The sequence below is a fragment of the Lissotriton helveticus genome, chromosome 11, assembly GCF_964261635.1.
Source record: "Lissotriton helveticus chromosome 11, aLisHel1.1, whole genome shotgun sequence".
NCBI classification, from domain to species: domain Eukaryota; kingdom Metazoa; phylum Chordata; class Amphibia; order Caudata; family Salamandridae; genus Lissotriton; species Lissotriton helveticus.
In genome coordinates this window covers 929,937,092-929,956,730 of record NC_136072.1, presented here as the reverse complement: position 1 = coordinate 929,956,730, position 19,639 = coordinate 929,937,092, and the positions used below count along the sequence as shown (strand labels likewise).

The 19,639-nt window shown below is 47.6% G+C and overlaps 1 protein-coding gene across 2 annotated transcripts in view; it reads right to left on the bottom strand.

Annotated features, from left to right (window-relative positions):
• The window catches only part of LOC144792296 (SEC14-like protein 2), a 418,489-nt gene that overhangs the window by 149,636 nt on the left and 249,214 nt on the right, over window positions 1-19,639 (bottom strand). For both annotated transcript variants that reach the window (XM_078667243.1, XM_078667244.1), the window contains exon 7: window positions 2,417-2,477. In XM_078667243.1, coding sequence (XP_078523369.1) covers window positions 2,417-2,477 — 61 coding nt within the window. The remainder of the gene's footprint in view (window positions 1-2,416; window positions 2,478-19,639) is intronic.

The window sequence follows — 19,639 nt, the reverse complement described above, 5'->3', positions numbered from 1 at the left end:
GTCGATTTTAGAGCCATACTCGCTGAAGGAAACACTTTCTTTGCCGACTGCTCCATCCTCTTCGATTCTATATCTGCAGGCGTAGATGGGAAAGAGCCTGCAGACTGTTTAGTAGAGCATGATGCCTGGACCACTAAACTTTCAGGAGATGGGTGTGTGGAAAGAAAAGCAGGATCTCCTGGAGCCACCTTATATCTCCTTGCTACCGATATGGACACCGCAGAGGCAGTCATTAGTTTCTGCCACACCTCTAAAATGGGCTCAGACAAAGCCTCATTAAAGGGAAGCAGAGGTCCTGAAGCAGAAGAAGGAGAATGAAGCACTTCTGTTAAAATATTGGATTTAAGCTCTGCAGTAGGTAACAGCAAATCCAGTAGATCTGCCTTTCTTATTATAGAGTGATAAGAGGAAACCTCCTGTGATGGTAGGCCTTTCGGTGAGGACAGCTCCTGTTAAGGGGATGTGTCCAATCCACTAGCCTCCTGCAGTCACTCTAACTCCTGCATAGGGTCAACAATCTCACCCTCTGCAGGCTCTTCCTGCTGCTCTTGATATTCTTCCTCCTCCAGAAGCCTCTGTGCCTCCCTTCTGCATCTCATCCTAGAGATCGGCGTCAGAAGCGCCAGATGCGGCGCCGGTGACTTCAGGACCAGTGTTGATGGAGGCTCCAGAGGAATAGTCGAAGGCACCGGACAAGGCTGAGTAGGCACCGGACCAGAGCCAGATGGCATCGGAGAAGACCCATCCAACGGAACTCTACCCTCCAGGGATTGAACTGGCGTCAAGAACCTCAGTGTCGGGAGAGGCCAACTCCCAGGAGCCATTGGCATGAAAGGTGCCTATGTGAAGTGAGGTGGAAAACCTCCAAGGGAGTATGAAAGCGGTCCCATTGGGACAACTGGCGCACCAGCAGGGTTAACCGCTCTGGCAAACATGCCGAACATTGCATTCAGGAAATGCGACTGATCAGTACCTGGAGCTGGAAAGGCTGGATATCCTTGATCCTTTATCAGCAGCTCAGAGACCGCTTGAAGAGGCAGTCTAATTGTCTCCGGTTATGGCGCTGGAGACACAGGAGCTTGGATCCCGACCTCCTCCGGACCCTTTTCTGCTTTTTTCTCCTTAGCCATAAACAATTTGGCCTCCCTCTCTTTCAAGGCCTTCGGATTCATGCACCTGCATGACGAACACCCCTTGACGTCGTGGTCCGACGAGAGGCACCATAAACAATCCTCATGGGGGTCAGTAATCGACATATGACCCCCACATTCCCTGCAAGGTTTAAAACCGGACTTCTTCTGGGTAGCCAAGATCACTACTACAATTACAGGAAGAACCTGCAACAAAGAAACTCCAGAAATGGAGAGCCCTGGAAAAAAAAGTTACACGTCGACGGAGCAGAAAAAAGGGAACTGACGTCAGCACACCGATGAGGTCTTCTTATGGCTCCGATGATGTTATGCGGAGTCACATGCGGAGACATTCCATTGTGACGTCCTCATCGACGTGGGAGAGCTATGGAGAAAAGTTTCAGTGGAATGCTGTGCATGGGCTAATTCAAAAGGTGAGGAATCCACAGGCAGATGTATCCATCAGAAAAGGGTTTCTATTGTTCCCTTTGTGGGTAGTCACTCACTCCAAATAATCAATTTTCAAATATTGTGCTGATGGCTGACCTCCATGGAATCTGTGGACACTTAAGCCACCTCATAGCTTCTAACGGTGTACTACAACTCTAAACATTTCCCCCTCACATATACCCAGTGTGGCCTTCACTGACAGCTTTCTCCTGTGCTGGAATCCTTGCTTTCAATGTTGAATGCTGTAGAAATGAATATGCAGTTGTGGCAGTGCAAGTTGGAAACAACGCTGGTACATGTTTGTTAAATAACTTTCCTTCTTTCCAACTTGTTTTCAAATGGTGTTACTCTCTGTCCAAAATAAGTATGAAATGGCCATGTTTAAGTTTCTGGGTTTAGCCCTATGCTGCCCTGCATGACAACTATGCCCAAACAAGACCATTTAACTTAAAATATATTTTTTGTTGTTTGCACAGGACCCAATGTTTCACAAATAATGACAATAAATATAAGTCAAAGTTTGCTCTCCCTGTTGCAGCTAAGCAGTTCTGATACCTGTACTATAGTTGTGAATTAGCAGTACAGACTGCCTGATGTGTACCCAGAGAAGTAATTATGCTCCTTGAATGGGTATATCTCAAGGGTGGGGGGAGTAATGGAGTAGTGAGGGAAGGTATGCACTGTGTGTTGTGCGTGAAGGTGCATGGTCTATGCGTGTATATTTGCACACTTGCTAGAGCATATCAGCGAATGAGCATGTTCCGTGTGCATAGTGTGTTGTGATTGATGATATACACAGAGAGTAGCCTAGCACCTGCAATATGATAAGGTCTCACCTTTGATAATGAAGAGACGCTTGAGAGATTCAGGATAGTTATCTTCATACATAGTGATCACCTGTAAAGGTAAAGAAACGGGTTAGAGAGCTTTACAGCACATCTCTCAGAACTTCACCTCAAGATTAACCGCAGTACAAGCCAATTAGAACATCAACCCCAGAGCTGGATGCTCAAAACGCCCTTAACAGTGCCATCCTTTGTGCACAAGTGCTCTACTTCAGTAGAGTTTAGGTACATGCAGACACATAGGTGTTCTCAAGGTGTCAGCTGCTGTCAGACAGTCATAACCTGCATATCTCCAAAAGCTTCTGTTGAAGATTTACAGGCAGTCAGTCATTCTGTGAGTTTTTACACCATCACTCCAATGACGAACTACATTGTATACCCTGGTAACCCTCATCCCATAGCTAGGCGGTCAAACTCTGCAAGGATCACCCCAGGGGTTGCCACAGAGATAGAAGGTCTCAATCAGCAGGTTTCTAAAAATCCCATGTCTATGGGTCTCATCAGCAAATTGACGCTTAGGGGCCAATTTGGATGTCGGTCGGAAAGTCTCCAACGACAACCAAGGTTTCAAATTTCAGCTTTGAAATAGGCCGATCAATACAAGTGGATTCTGACGCGCTCAAGGAGCCCTTCAGCCAGTTAGAGGCTGCACATAATCCCCTATGGACGGCGTTTCCGCCGTGGGGTTTATGATGGCGGTTTCCGGCAGGCTTTTCATGTCGGAAAAGGGATTTCCGACATGAAAAGCCTGTCGGAAAGTGACTTCGGGGGCCCCTAGCAGGACCCCATGCATCAGCAGCCTTGGATGTGCCGCCCTGTCAATTCGTGCACCGTGTGGCAGGTACGATGAGGTGCCTGCCACACAGTGCAGGAATACACAAAAAGTCCCTTATTTCTATGGAAGCTTGTGCTGCAGCCGGTTTCTGGCTGCAGCACAAGCTCCCATAGAGAAATGGGAGTCTGCAACTGCAGCATTTCGGTTGCATCCTAATAATGTGGTTTGGACCACCGACCAGAGGTCGCTCGGTCCTGATTCCGCCCGACATTGTAATCAGCCCTTAAGTCTCATCAGCATATTAGCCTGAAAGATATTTAAAAAGCTGATGGATGAAATGTTTTTACCAGCTCTTAACCACCAAGAATTTGTGCTGGTAGCATTTCAGTCCAGCATATTTGAACTCCTTTAGCATTAAATAATGGGGGCCAAACACATGCAAATTAGTCTTGATACGCCCCAACCAGAACTCTTAGCTCGCATGCCTTCTTTTAAAACGCAAGTGACCGCAGGTGCTTTTCTGGCTTGTAAGCCTCATCAGTGGGGTGGACTTGGAGTACTCAGGCAGAGAGAGCTTAGGTCCCATGTTTCAGCATATAAATCACACAAGTCAACGCACTGTGAGGAACAAAAAATATTGGCTTAAAAGGCTTCTTAAACACTGGGAATTTCTTTGGTTAGTCTGTGTATGCCTTTACAAAAATAGACCAACCATAAGTAAATCAGTCTTTACCCAGCCCTAACAGAACCAGGGATGTGGAATTCCTATAGCCCGACGCCCAGGACACATTGTTTGGGGTCAAGGGCAACAAGTTTTAATGTGTATTTTGTCCTTGGGACAAGTAGGCCCAACCCCCTGCAGCACAAACCCTTTGGCTGCCAGTTTGCAGTACCACATTAAAGGTCAGGGAAGGGCACTGCCTGCAGTCAAGTTAATATTTGTATGCATATCTTAATGCTGTTCAAATTTGTATTTATGGTTCATTCATTTAAAGCCTTTATTATTAGGGTGAACGCTCTAAATAAATGTAAATTCTGACTGCACTACTGACAGTGGTTCCAGTATAAAATGTATACACACGGTTTCAAAGTTTAGCAATATGAGGCTATGCAGAATGCTCTATGATTAGATGCAAATATTTGCAGAAGCTTGAAAGCAAGATTAATGATTCTTAGCTTTCAATATAAAATGTTACTAAATAAAAGTAGGGGAAAAAACATTTAGCTAAACTACTGTAAAATTTCAGGTACCATTTCTATGCAGCAGCATTTAGTAAAATGTGTTGATGCATGCTAGTATTTCCCAAAGATATTCATATTTGAAAATCAGAGTAACCAGTATCAATAAGATTATGGAAAAAATAAACAAGCATTGGCAAAGCCAGTAGGTCTGAAATTGGTGGTCAGTGTTTTAGTTTTAGAAATACATGACTTGTTTTGGCATTGTTTTTGTAAAACCTCATTGATGTGAGAGCTGCCGGGCCCTCACCTTTACAACAAACATTGCCAAAAGCAAACATTGTTTTTGGTCTCAAAAAGCACACACTGCCAAATTAGTTATTGGCACTGAACAAAACTATGTGTGCCGATATGCTCCTTGTGAAAGAGCAGACTGCTGTCACTCACAGTGAAGCCAGCCAATACAGAAAGAGAGAGAGAATTTTAATAAACCCAAAAGGTCATGGTTAAGGCCAGACAAAATTAGGGGCCCATTTATTAAAGAAAGTCTCAAAAGTGCACCCGTGGAATATGTACTTGCATTAAGTTTAGCTATATGGTTTTCGTGAATTCACAAAAATGTACAGAAGTAGGACAAGAAATTGTAGTCCTAGAAAATATTTGTGAACTGCGTTTTAGCATGAGCAATATGTGCATGTGTAGATTTGCTCATGCGAAAACCTGAGTGTTTGCAAGATCATTTTCCCTCCAACCACTTTTTTCCTAACTCTGGAAGAAGGTTTGTGTCTGCCATTATCAGTAGTACATTTCTCAGTATGGGACAAGATTAGAGAAGAGTTGTTGAAAACCCTTAAACATGCAGGTTAGTAGGTTTACACAGACTCAAAAGGGCATTCCAACTCTGAAACTATTGCTTACCACTACCTTCAGTCCCAGTATGTAGATCTGCCCAAACATGGCAACATAAAGGGATTGCTAGTATTCAAACATCTACCATGGTATGAGCCCTGGCATAATCAGAGAGGCTATATAAGAGCTCTTATATAATGAGATTGCTGCTATAATTTGTCGCCGCACTACATGGCACCAAAGGGACAAGTGGATTTTGTTACAGGACAAGTACATTTATGAAGCAACCTGCCCCATGGACAAGTAGATATTTTAATAAATTCCACACCCCTGAGAACACTTCAAAACAAATTGATAGAGAAACAGGGCCCCTAGCTTGAGATGCACAGAGACTTAAGCTGCACCCTCATATATGAGGCATAGAAAAGACAAACAGCATAAGGACTTGCCTCTGTTCCTGTGGTAGGACCAAGACAGATTCACATTTTGCTGGTCCTCTTCTATAATACCACAAAAATACCAAAAATAGTATGGAATGCTACCCACAGGAATAAAGCAATTAAGAAGTTCTGGCAAAAGCATTTTACATAAGTAAACTTATTTGTTATCTCAGTGAATTTGTAAGTGGGAGAAGTTCGTCAAGACTGTGCCCTGAGCTGACTCTGCCCTAGAATGCCATATATGCCACACTTGAAGACGCTCAGCAAAATGTAAATGCATGCAAGGATGCAGGTGTTCCGAGACACGGGGGTCCTCCAGTTTGCACTAGACTGCTATTCTTGTACCAGAGTAAAGTCTTAGTGGCACATGGTACAGTCCTCGGCTGTAGAGAAACCCAAGCTCAAAGAAGATGTATCAGAATGCTGAGTTCCCAGCGAGTTAAATGCCACGTAATAACCATCCATCACTTTTATGTTGTCTGACCATAGAGATGGACACATTTTGCCTTTCTGAGATTATCAAGTTTTAGTTAGATATAGGTTTTGCCTAGGCATCACTGAAAGTTATGTGGTCTTTCACAAGTCTCCCTTGTGGAGCATTCCCCCCAGCAACAATGAAAGAGCTGATACAGGAGGGCGAAGTGGGCAAGGAGTATCTCAGATTTTCTGCTCAGATCTTTCAATCCAAATAACATAAATGCATCCCATAAAGAAACACATAACATGTTTCTATCTTGTAGCTGCTAATCCTTTAAGTCATACTGCGTACAGCATGTTAGTGAGTAGAAATTGTACAAATTCCCACTAAATGAAGATTCTAGAAAGCTGAATGGTGACTTACACACTAGGCCATTCTACCATGCATTATGAGTGGAAAAGAAAACGAGTTACTTACCTGTAACTTCAGTTATCCAATATTGGTATCTTTCATAGATTCACATGCTTAGAATCATCCCCGCCGACGAGGTGGGAGTCTCACGGTACAATAAAACATATACATTATAGTCACAATAACATTATACCATAGGCTATAGCGTATAGCAAAATCACTACATTAGCCTATCTTAGTCTTTTTGTCAAAAGAACCAAACTTGGAAACCAGCCAATCAGGCAGCAGCACCCTCTGGAACCTTCCCCACAGAGAGGCAAACAAACAAGTTACTTACCTTCGGTAACGATATATCTATAAGAAACCTTAGTTAGTTGGATGCCTTACCTTAGAATAACCCCAGGCGTCAGACTGGATCCGCAAAACTTTGCGTAGCAGTACCCATGCGCTTTGGTAGCCGTCGTCTGCAGCTCCGCGTCCGTCGTCGGCGTCGGGATGACGTCGTCGGAGTACTTAGACGCCGCCTTCGCGCGCTGACGTCAGTTCTTATACACAGCTTTTCCGCACCAGAATCGCAGAGCCATGATAAAAACCGACAGTGGTGCCATGAAACTAGGGCCCTGAAAGGGATGACCTTAACCCTAGATATCGGTTTGCAGAACGGGGAGGATGGGTGGGGCGGTAAGGAATCTAACTAACCAATGTTTCTTACAGATATATTGTTACCGAAGGTAAGTAACTTGTTCATCTGAAAGAAACACGTTAGTTAGATTCCTTACCTTATAATAGATACCCCAGCAATACCAACCCCGGTGGTGGGTCTGTGAACCAAGATCACACCAGAAAGTCCCGGAGAACGGAACGGCCAAAGAAGCCATCTTTCCAGACTTGGCTGTCCAGGCAGTAGTGTCTTGCGAACGTGTGCAGCGAGGCCCACGTAGCTGCCGGACAGATGTTCTGCAAGGGTACTCCCCAGCCCAGGGCAGTAGTAGCCACTGTGGCCCGAGTGGAATGGGCTCTCAGACAACAGGAGGCTCCTTCCTCGTCAAAGAGTAGCAAATCTTGATGCACAAGACGACCCACCGAAAGATGGTTTGTTTGTGCACCGCCCGTCCCTTCTTAGTGCCCACATAACCAACAAAGAGTTGGTCATCCACCCGGAACTGGCGTTTGCAATCCAGATAGAATAAGAGCGCACGTTTTGGGTCCAGACGGTGGAGCCTCTCTTCCTCTTTCGAGGGATGCGGAGGCGAAAAGAAGGTGGGCAAGGTGATGGACTGCCCAATGTGGAAGGCTGAGACTACCTTGGAAAGGAAAGAGGGTCGCATCCGCAACACAACTTTGTCCGGATGGACAGAAAGGAAGGGAGGTTGTGAAGAAAGAGCCTAGAGCTTACTCACTCTCCTGGCAGAGGTGATGGCAACAAGGAATGCAGTCTTAAGAGTGAGAAGACGAAGAGGACAGTTATGAAGTGGCTCAAAAGGAGCACACATCAGATAAGTTACAACAAGGTTCAAGTCCCACTGCGGCATCACGAAAGGAACAGGAGGAAACAGATGAGTGATGCCCTTCAAGAACCTATTTACAACGGGGGACTTGAACAAAGAGGGCTGATCAAGTAGCCTTAAGAAGGCGGGAATGACTGAGAGGTAGCCCTTAATAGTGCCCAGAGCAGAGCCCTGCTGGGCAAGAGAAAGAAGGAAGAGGAGAACCTCAGAAAGAGGGGCACAGAGTGGATCCACAGCCTTTGCTGTGCACCATGCCACAAATTTGTTCCACCTGCAGGCGTATACCGATTTTGTGGAGGGACGCCTGGCTGCCAGAATGACATCACAGACTTCAGGAGGCAAGTCAAATGGCCTCAACTGTCGCCGCTCAATCTCCACGCATGGAGGTGGAGACTGGACAGGTTCGGGTGGAGGACCGACCCCTGCTGCTGCGACAGAAGGTCCTCCTGAAGAGGCAGACGAATTGGGGGATCGACTGACATGCGGAGTAGCTCAGGATACCAGTATCTTCGTGCCCTGTCCGGAGCCACAAGGATGACTTTGGCCCGGTCGCGCCTGATCTTCTTCAGTAACTCTGGGCAGAAGTGGTGTAGGCGGAAAGGCGTACAACAGACCGCAACTCCACTCGCGACGAAAAGCGTCTCCGAGCGAGTGCCGCCTTGGAAATTCCAACACGCAGAACTGATGACATTGCGCATACTCTTCTGTGGCGAATAGATCTAACCAAGGCTCTCCCCCCTGCTGAAAGAGACCTTGTGCCACATCCGAGTTCAGACGCCATTCGTGATCCATCATGCAGTTTGAGTTTGTCCGCCCTGGCGTTCAGGGAACCTGCCAGGTGTTGAACTACCAGGGTCACGCCCTGATGTTTCAGGCACTGCCAGAGGCGCAGAGCCTCCTGGCCTAGGGTCCACGACCCCACCCCGCCCTGTTTGTTGGAGTACCACATGGCGGTGGTGTTATCCGTGAACACCTGCACTACACTTCCCCAGACAGAGGGAAGGAATGCCTTCAGTGCAAGTCGGATCACCAGCAGCTCCAGAAGGCTGATATGGAGCCGGGACTCCGCCGGAGACCAGAGGCCTCTGATCTCCGCCTCTCCCATGTGGCCACCCCAGCCCAGGAGGGACGCATCAGTCATAACAACATGCTCCGGTTGGGGAAGGGAGAGGGATCTGCCGCTGACCCAATCGCGGTCGGTGAGCCACCACTTTCACTGTCTCCCAGTGCCCTCCGAGATCCAGACATGGTCGGACAGGTTGCCCTGATGCTGGGCCCACTGAAACTTCAGGTCCCACTGCAGAGCCCGCATCCGCCACCTGGCGTGATACACCAGAAGGATGCAGGAAGCCATCAGCCCCAGAAGCCGCAGCGTCAACCTGACCGAGACCCGGGATAGAGGCTGAAAGATCGGAATCAGAGCCTGAATATCCCGAACCCGCTGTTCGGGAGGATAAACCCGAAACTGCGCCGAATCCAGAACCGCTCCGATGAAGAGGAGCCTTTGAGAGGGACACAGGTGTGACTTCGGCACACTGATGGAAAACCCCAGCAAGTGCAGGAGGTTGCCGTAGTCTGAAGGTGGCTGACGACTGTCTGGGGCGAGCCCGCCTTCAACAACCAGTCGTCAAGGTAGGGGAAGACTGACACCCCTAACCTGCGCAGATGAGCTGCGACCACCGCCATCACTTTCGTGAACCCCCGTGGGGCGCTGGTAAGGCCAAAGGGGAGCACGGTGAACTAGAAGTGCTCGTGGCCTACCATGAACCGCAGGTAACGCTGGTGGGCCGGCAGGACGGGGATGTGGAAATACGCGTCCTGCAAGTCCAACGCTACCATCCAGTCTCCGGGGTCCAGGGCAGCTAAGGCCAGAGTCCGCATTTTGAACTTCCGTCAAAGCCGTTGACGTTCCGTAGGTCCAATATAGGCCGTAGGCCCCCTTTGCCATTCTTGGGAACCAAAAAGTAGTGAGTATAGCAACCACACCCTACTTCTGGCCCAGGAACGCGCTCGATGGCCCCATTGGCCAAGAGGGCCGACACTTCCTCTTGCAGAAGTTGCAAGAGATTACTCGACACGAGGTGGTACTGCGGTGGCATGGCTTGAGGGGTCCCCTCAAAGGGGAGGGAGTAGCCCCTTGGGACAATTTGCAGCACCCACCTGTCCGAAGTGAAGGTACGCCAATGAAGGAGGTGATGGCGGACCCTTCCCCCCACTGGCGTTAAATTGGCCTGAAAGCTCGGACTAGGAGGGCTTTGAGGCGGATGCTGCGGGAGTGGGTGTGGGCTGGCCGTGCCGTTGTCCCCTGGAACCACCACGGTGGTAACCACGTCCGCCGCCGCGCTGGATGTTAGACTGCGGCCCGTGGCTGGCAGGACGTGAAGGGGTGCCCCTTCCTTGGCCACGAAAAGAGCGAAAGGCAGACTGCTGCTGACACTGCCCCGAGAGGCCCAAGGACTTGGCCGTAGCCCTGGAGTCCTTGAAACGTTCAAGCACATGATCTGCCTTGCCACCAAAGAGGTGGCTGCCATCAAACGGCATGTCCATGAGGGTGTTCTGGACATCGGCCGAAAAGTTGGCGGACCTCAACCAGGCGTGGTGGCGAACCGCCACCGTCGCTGACATCGCCCTGCCCAGCAAGTCCGTGGTATCCAGCCCACATCGTATAGAATACCGAGCTGCGTCTCGTCCCTCCGCCAGGGCTTGAGCGAGTTTTGCCCAGGCCCCCTCCGGACACTCTGGCAGCACGGCCGCAACCATATCCCACAGAGAGTGGGTATATCGGCCCAAAAGGCAAGAGGTGTTTACTGACCGCAACCCACAGCTGAGAGATGAAAACAGTTTCTTACCAAACTGTTCATACCTTTTGGAGTCCCGATCTGGGGGTGCAGTCGAAAAATGCGGATTGGGAAGTAGAGGCCTGGATAACAAGGCTCTCGGGGGTGGGATGGGTGGACAGGAAGCTAGGGTTGCCCGGAGCTGGGCGGTGGCGCCTGGCGACGTTCCTATCTACAGGGGGGCCTGCAGCGGGCCTGGACCAGGTGCCCAACAGGACGTCCATGAGAGCCTCATTAAACGGCAGTAAAGGCTCCGGAGCACCAGTCTGCGATTTAAGGACCTCAGTGAGGATGTTAGACCTCACAGTAGCGACGGGGAGCGTAAGTGCCAAGGCCTTCGCTGCCCGCGTCAGCACCACACTATAAGCAGCCCCCTCCTCCGTAGCCACGGTAGGAGGGGAGACAAAGCCAGTATCAAGTATCAAGTATCAAGATCACTGGCCTCCCCTAGCTCCTCTGTCCAGTCCTGGAAGGACTGACACTCACGTGTCAGAGGGTCCTCAGACCCCTCCCAATCCCCTTCGTCCTCCATCTCCTGAAACTCAGGGTCAAAGGATGGAGCCGGATCAAAGAAGGAAGGCTCTTCAGCCGGCATCAAATGCGGCGGTCCGACGCCGGATCCGAACAGAGAAAGGGATCAGGGATGGCTTCGTGCGGGGACGGGGCTGGGAGCGAAACCCTGGGGGTCGACGCGGGCGGGGTCGTGAGGTCGACCAGTGGAACCGGATCCAGCGGGAGCCTGCGGCGTCGGGACCGAAGTCGCCAACGGCGCCGGGGCCAAAGCACCCGACGGCGCCGGGGCCGGAGTACCCGATCCGCTTGGACACCCAGTCAGGGCCGCGGGGTCCGGAGGCACCGCGGGACCAGACGGAGGAGAGAGGGACCTCATGGCCATGAGGAAGGCCTCGATCTCCTCCGGCGTCGCGTTCAGCCCAGGGACCGGCGGGTATGGAGCTGGCCGCGGCTCCAGCGGAGCCGGTGTCGCCCGGCCGCGTCGTGCGAGCGTCAGGGGGATTCAGAAGAGCAATGGCGTCTCTTTGACTTCTTGTGCCTCTTACCTGAGGACTTGGAGCCCGACGAATGGTGTTGACTCGTCGAGCTTCGATGACTGTGGCCCTGCGACCGGTCCCTCGACCCCCCCTCCTGGACCGGGACCTTGAGTGGCACGGGCCGACTGTCGGAGCTCGAGGCGCTTGTGGGACCGCTCCCGCCTAGCCTCCGACGTCAAGGCCCGGCAGTCGGGGCACGACCAGTCGTCGTGGTCGGCCCAAAGGCAATACAGGCACCGGCGGTGGGGATCGGTAACCGACATCAGTCGGTTGCAGTCAGTACAGGGCTTGAACCTGGGCATTCCCTACCGGCACCGAGAGTCGTGAAGACTCGAGAAGAGATCAAAAAGATCAAAAAGTTTTAGTCAAGAAATGACTACGTTACTGCTTTCTACGGACCTGCGCTTAGCTGGCGCGGAAAAAAGAAGAACTGACGTCAGCGCACGAGGGCGGCGTCTAAGTACTCCGACGACGTCATCCCGGCGCCAACGACGCCGACGACGGACGCGGAGTACTGCTACGCAAAATTTTCCGGATCCAGTCTGATGCCTGGGGGTTATTCTAAGGTAAGGAATCTAACGAACGTGTTTCTTTCAGATGCTCAGATTTTCGTAGCACCAGTGATAGTAGTATATCATCATAATAAGGTAAGCCTCTCCGGGGAGGAGGGTGGGTCGCATGTGAATCTATGAAAGATACCAATACTGGATAACTGAAGTTACAGGTAAGTAACTCATTTTCTTATCCAGTATTGGGGTATCTTTCATAGATTCACATGCTTAGAATCAGAGTAGCTAGCAGTAAATAATAATAATAATAATAATTAGATGCTTAGTGGATGGTGGGTATCATAAGAACTTCAAGAGATAACATGTCCAACAATACAAAATATAGCAATATATGTATATTGTGAGAAAGAGTAAATCATACACATCACCAACAATGGTCAAATGCAATAAATAAATAAAATCCTTACAATAGTAGAAACAATATACACTCTTATCATAAGGCTTACCTTATCTAAAAAAAGTTTTAGTCAAAAAATGACTACGTTACTGCTTTCTCCGGACCTGCGCTTAGCTGGCGCGGAAAAAAGAAGAACTGACGTCAGCGCACGAGGGCGGCGTCTAAGTACTCTGACGACGTCATCCCGGCACCAACGACGGATGCGGAGCCGCGGACGACACCTACCGACGCGCAGGGGTACTGCTACGCAAAATTTTCCGGATCCAGTCTGATGCCTGGGGGTTATTCTAAGGAATCTAACGAACGTGTTTCTTTCAGATGCTCAGATTTTCGTAGCACCAGTGATAGTAGTATATCATCATAATAAGGTAAGCCTCTCCGGGGAGGAGGGTGGGTCGCATGTGAATCTATGAAAGATACCAATACTGGATAACTGAAGTTACAGGTAAGTAACTCATTTTCTTATCCAGTATTGGGGTATCTTTCATAGATTCACATGCTTAGAATCAGAGTAGCTAGCAGTAAATAATAATAATAATAATAATTAGATGCTTAGTGGATGGTGGGTATCAACAATACAAAATATAGCAACATATGTATATTGTGAGAAAGAGTAAATCATACACATCACCAACAATGGTCAAATGCAATAAATAAATAAAATCCTTACAATAGTAGAAACAATATACACTCTTATCATAAGGCTTACCTTATCTAAAAATGTTTCTTAGTACTGCTTGTCCAATTGCTGACTCAGCTTCTGTTGCCAGAACCAGGCAATAATGCAGAGTGAAAGTATGCACACTTTTCCAGGTCACAGCCCGGCAAATCTTGTCCAAAGACACACCAGCAAACAGTGCCGTAGATGAGGACATTGCTCTGGTAGAATGAGCTTTAGGCTTGTTAGACAATGGATGACCTGCCTTGCAATGGCAAAATTGAATAGCGGATGCAATCCATCTTGAGATAGTAGCTTTTGAAACAGCTAATCCTGGCTTGGGACCACCATATGAGAGAAATAATTGATCAGATTTCCTGATGGACACAGTCTGAGATATGTAGAATTTCAAACATCTTTTGACATCGAAAGTATGTAATGACCTTTCCGCCCCGGAAGACGGATTAGGAAAGAAAGTCCGCAATAACACCGGCTCATTGAGATGAAATGAAGTAGAAACTTTAGGTATGAATGTGGGATTAGTTCGCAAAAGCACATAATCATTTGTAAATTTTAAATACGGTTGTCTTATAGTGAACGCCTGTATCTCACTCGCTCGTCGGGAAGAGACGAGTGCCAATAGCAGAGCTGTCTTCCATGAGAGATATTTAGTATCTGCTTTATGAATGGGTTCAAAAGGATGTTTCATCAGTTGCTGCAGAATCAGATTTAGTCTCCATTCCGGAGGAGGAGCTCTAATAGGTGGGAAAGTTCTGAAAAGTCCCTTCAGGATCTGCTTAACGAGACAATTGGAACAAAGTGATGCCATCCCAGAAGATCTTCTGTATGTAGAAATAGCGGCTAAATGCAATTTACCCGATGCGAACATTAGACCAGATTTAGAAAGTGACAACAGATAAGGCAGAACCTTATCGGGAGAACATTCCAGCGGATGTAAGTTGTTGTTGCTGCACCAGAAACAGAATCTCTTCCATTTTAGGGCAGAGGTTCGCAATGTAGAAGGAGCTCTTGCTTTATTCAGAGTGTCTCTGCATTCTTGAGGTAAGTTTATGTCCTTGAAATCTGTGAGTCCAGGAACCAAGCATGGAGTTGCAGTTGAGCTGGGCAAGGATGAAGAATCTGTCCTTCGCTCATTGATAGCAGATTTGTTAGTATCGGAAGGCGGAATGGCTTGCACTTGGAGAGAAGGAGAAGTTCTGTGAACCAGTGCTGACGTTGCCATTTCGGTGCAATCAGAATTATGCAGCATGGTTCCTTCTTCATCTTGTGTAGAAGCCTCGGGATCAGAGGAGAGGGAGGGAACGCCTAAGCAAAGATTCCCGTCCACCTCATCATGAAAGCGTTTCCCCAGGAACCTTTCTCTGGTTCCCAACTCGCGAAGAAAAGGCACTTCCGATTGCTTTTGGTGGCAAAGAGATCCAGATTTGGTTTGTCCCACTTCTGAAAAATATTGTCTAGTATTGTTTGATTCAGCTCCCATTCGTGGCAAGATTTTGTTGTCCTGCTGAGAGAATCTACCAAGGTGTTCTGTACTCCTGGAAGATGTTCCACTTTGATTGCGATATTGTGCAAGAGAAGCCACTTCCAAATGTTTTGAGCTTCCTGAGACAGAATGTGAGACCTCGTACCACCTTGCTTGTTTAAATAGTTCATGCAAGTGGTGTTATCAGTTCTGATGAGAACTGTAGATCCTTGAAGTCGAGGTAGAAAAGACTGCAGGGCCAGTGAAATTGCTCGAAGCTCCAACAAATTTATGTGCATTTTTGCCATTGCTGAAGGCCATTTCCCTCTTATGCTGAGGTCTTGCAGATGGGCACCCCAACCTTCCAGGGAAGCATCTGTGGTGATGATAAAATCCGTAATTGGAGGCTGAAAAGTGAGTCCTACAGAGACATTCTTGAAACACCTCCACCAAGAAAGCGTTTCTTTCATAACTGGAGTTACTTGAACTATGTTGTCGAACAAACCTGAGATCTGGAGCCACTGATTGTCCAGCTCCTCTTGAAGTGGCCTCATTTTTAGGCCTGCCTGAGGCACTAGCAGAATTGCTTACGATAAAATCCCCAGAAAAGATTTGATCACTCTCACTGAAGCGAACTTTCTTTTTAGAAGATCTGACGCAAGAGAGATGAGGTGAGATATTCTGTCTGCGGACAAGAATGCCTTGTCTTGAATAGTGTTTAGTTCTGCACCCAGAAATTGAATTACTTGGGATGGATAGAGGCTTGACTTTTGGGCGTTTAATGAGAGGCCTAGAGAGTGAAACATTTGTAGGCATTTCGTTGTTGCGAGAGATGCTTGACGAAAGGAAGGAGCCTTTATTAGACAGTCATCCAGATATGGGAACAGTTGGATGCCTTGCAGCCTGAGATGAGCTGCTACCGGAGCTAGAAACTTGGTAAAAACTCTTGGAGCCGAGCGTAGGCCAAATGGGAGGACTTTGAATTGGAAATGTGTACCTGCCATAGTGAATCTCAGGAACTTTCGATGTTTGGGATGAATTGGGATGTGGAAATACGCATCCGGGAGATCTAAGGTTGTCATAAAATCTGCATGATCTAGAAGCCGCAGAATTTCCTGGAGTGTTACCATGCGAAAGGATTTCTTCTGAAGGTACTTGTTTAGCATTCGTAAGTCTAAGATTGGCCTCCAATCCCCAGACTTTTTCTTTATAAGGGAAAAGCGAGAATAGAATCCCTTTCCTGCTTGAGAGTGAGGAACCTTATCTATTGCCCCTTTTGACAACATAACTTTCACCTCTTTCCTGATGTAGAGAAAGATGCAGAGGGTTTTTCTTTAGAGGCGGATGAGGAGGGGGGAATTTGGAGAACTCCAGGGTGTGACCAAATTTTATTATATCTAATGCCCACTTGTCCTTATTTACTTTTATCCAATTGTTGAAATGTTGGGAAATTTTTGGAACTTTGAATGCTTGTGGCATATCTGGTGCAGGTGCCATAGGAGTGTCACTGTCTTCTGGCAGAAGCTCTGCCCGGAGGTTGACGTTTCATGCTTTGCTGTCTGTAAGAGGCCGCTGGAGGATTCCTATAGGCTTGCTGTTGCTGTTGGTAATTATATTCGTATCGACCTTGGTTCCCCTGTTGTTGCAATTTTTGGTAACCCCCACGAAAGGAGTAGGAACCTCTACCTCCTCGAAAAGGTTTCTTCCAATACTGTAAGGTACCCAAAGATCTTGCAGTATCTGTGTGCTTTTTAATTTCCTGCAGTGCCTCATCAATATGTTTGCCGAACAAGAGGTCACCATCAAAAGGCATGTCTAGGATTTTCAGCTGGATTTTAGGGTGAAAATTCGTGGACTTTAGCCAGCCCGGACGTCTAAGTGTAGCCGCTCCGGCGAGTTGACGAAATCCAAGAGAAGCTATATCCATAGAGATATCTATGACTTCGGAAGCGACTCTTTCACCCTCTGTGAGCATTTTTCTTGCCTCTATTTTCTTGTCATCAGGCAGACGTTCTATATAGGGCGAAATGTCTGACCACAATTGTTGATCATATCTGCCTAAAATAGCTAAACAATTCGTAGCCCGAATTGTAGCGCCTGCCATGGTAGTAAAGCGTTTGCCTATGTTGTCAAGGCGCCTACCATCTTTGTCAGGTGGAGCCGTTATAGGAGCGGAAGGATTCCGAGATTTCCTCTGCGCTGCTTGAGAGATAACAGAGTCTGCTTTAGGGTGACCCGAAAGGCAGGTGCATCATCCTTGTATGTTTTTGTCTATCCTAGGGAGGATCGCAGGCATGGAGAATGAAGTTATCATGATCTTTACTCCCTCTTCCCATATATGATCAATTATGGGGATTGAACGGGCAGACTTCCTGTTTAGATCTTTAAAATCATATAAAAAAACACTCTGTCTTCTGTACTGGCATGGACAGGTGAAAGCTAGAAGATGCCCTTTCCATATTGGCATGGAAACCTCCTATGTCCTCAGGAGGGGAGTCCACAGCTGGAGGAACCGGTGAAGCTGGAGTCGGGATCAGATATTCGTCCCATTCATCTACGGTAGTGGGTGAATAAGGAATTTCTCCATCCTCTGCTACCGCCTCCCCGTCATCATCTTGCAGCAACTGTGGAGGCTGGGGCTCAGAAACTGGTGTTGCAGGGGTCACAGGTTCCATCGCTCAGAAACTGGTGTTGCAGGGGTCACAGGTTCCATCTCTATAGGTGCAGAAGCTGTTTGGGGGTCTGGAACTGAAGGAAAACAGCTATTATAGTCGTTTAACATTGCTGTAAGGTATTGAAGCAAAGTTGCAGGCATTTGAACACCTGCCTCTTGATGGAATAATTCCTGAGGTCCTCTTAAAGACTCACATGGTTCATAGTACTCCTCCTCTTCATCATCATCCTGATATTTTATTCTGAGTTGTGAAGGATCATGAGCCTGTCCAAAGGGATCATCATCATCTTCAGATTCCTCCAAATAATGGCTAGGAGGTAAGGGTGAAATTTGAGACACATCATGATAACATTGTCTGAAAGACGATAATTTAGAGCTCAAAATTGGCGTAATTTGTAACGGTGTGGGTTTTTTACGCTTCAACGTGGCAGAAATATACGTTGACGGTGATTCATACTCTGCCAAGATGGCTGAAACAGACGGCATCGTCGATGTTATCATCATAGATGTTGTCGACGGAAAGACATCATCGACGATGTGGTCATCGACGTCATGGTTGAGGTTGTCGTCGACGGGGAACTCGTCGTCGACAGTATAATCATCATCAACGGTTGGGCTGTTGACGGTAGCATCGTCGACGGTGGGCTCGTCGACGGATCTTGAAGCATCGTCGACGGGATACTCGCCGACGAAGGGAGAGTGGACGTCGACGGCGGGGGCATTGTCAACGACAAAGCAGGCGTCAACGTGACGAGGATCGTTGACGACGTTGGGACACTCGTCGACTGCGCCATCGACGGAGATTTCGACGACGGTGTACTTTTCTTAGACGCTGAAGGTCCATTCACCTTCTGTGGAGATTTTCTCGTTGACGAAGAAGTTTTACATGTCGACGGAGGGTCATGAGGAGATTTTGAGGTAGTTTTCAGAGAAACTTCATCTTATCTCTAGATTTCACCTCGGAAGAGAATGATGATTTCTATTTTTTTGAGGAAGTGTGACCCATCTCAGAAGAGGCTGTCTTCAAGGTTTTACTTAGCTTCTCAGGAGGATCCCCAGATCTATCCTTCTTCTTGGATATGGGGGTGGAAGCTTGAGGACATATACTGCCATCACCTTCAGATACCACCTCAGAGGATGTCTTCAACTTCTCCAGCCAAACCAGCAGACGTCCTTCTCGGTCCTTCAAGGTCTTGGCAGGAAAGGTTCTACAGATCCTGCACTCCTTGACCTTGTGAGCTGGGTAGAGGCAGTAAATACATTCTTTATGTGGGTCTTCAAAGTGCAATCTCTTCTTCCCACATGAAGAAAAGGCCAGAAACAAACTCTTCTTGGAATCAGACATACTTTTCTCAGGAAGAAAGGTTAAAGGAACAAAACTGAGCAGAGCTCAGGGAGACTCCCTAACACACGAGGTGTGGTAGAAAATCTGAGGGTCTGTGGGGAAGGTTCCAGAGTGTGCTGCTGCCTGATTGGCTGGTTTCCAAGTTTGGTTCTTTTTACAAAAAGACTAAGATAGGCTAATGTAGTGATTTTCCTATACACTATAGCCTATGGTATAATGTTATTGTGACTATAATGTATATGTTTTATTGTACCGCGAGACTCCCACCTCGTCGGAGGTGATGATTCTAAGCATGTGAATCTATGAAAGATACCCCAATACTGGATAATGAGCCATCCATGAATCTTACAGCACTAGCCAAAAGAAGTAGTAGCTAAAATCTAGTCTATAACTGAAAAACATTCCCTCACCTGAAACTCCATATAACATGATTAATCAACAGAAATTCATTGAAAGTTGCTGCTAATTTTAATATTTTAAAGCTTTGTTTACAGCTTAGTGTAGAATTCAATTCCTACCAAAACCTACCCTTTAAGACAGGCTTTTTAAAACATATCCAGGAATAAAAATTTTTAAAAAAAGAGTTTGAAGCTCTGTGTCACTACTCCCACATCATAAGCCT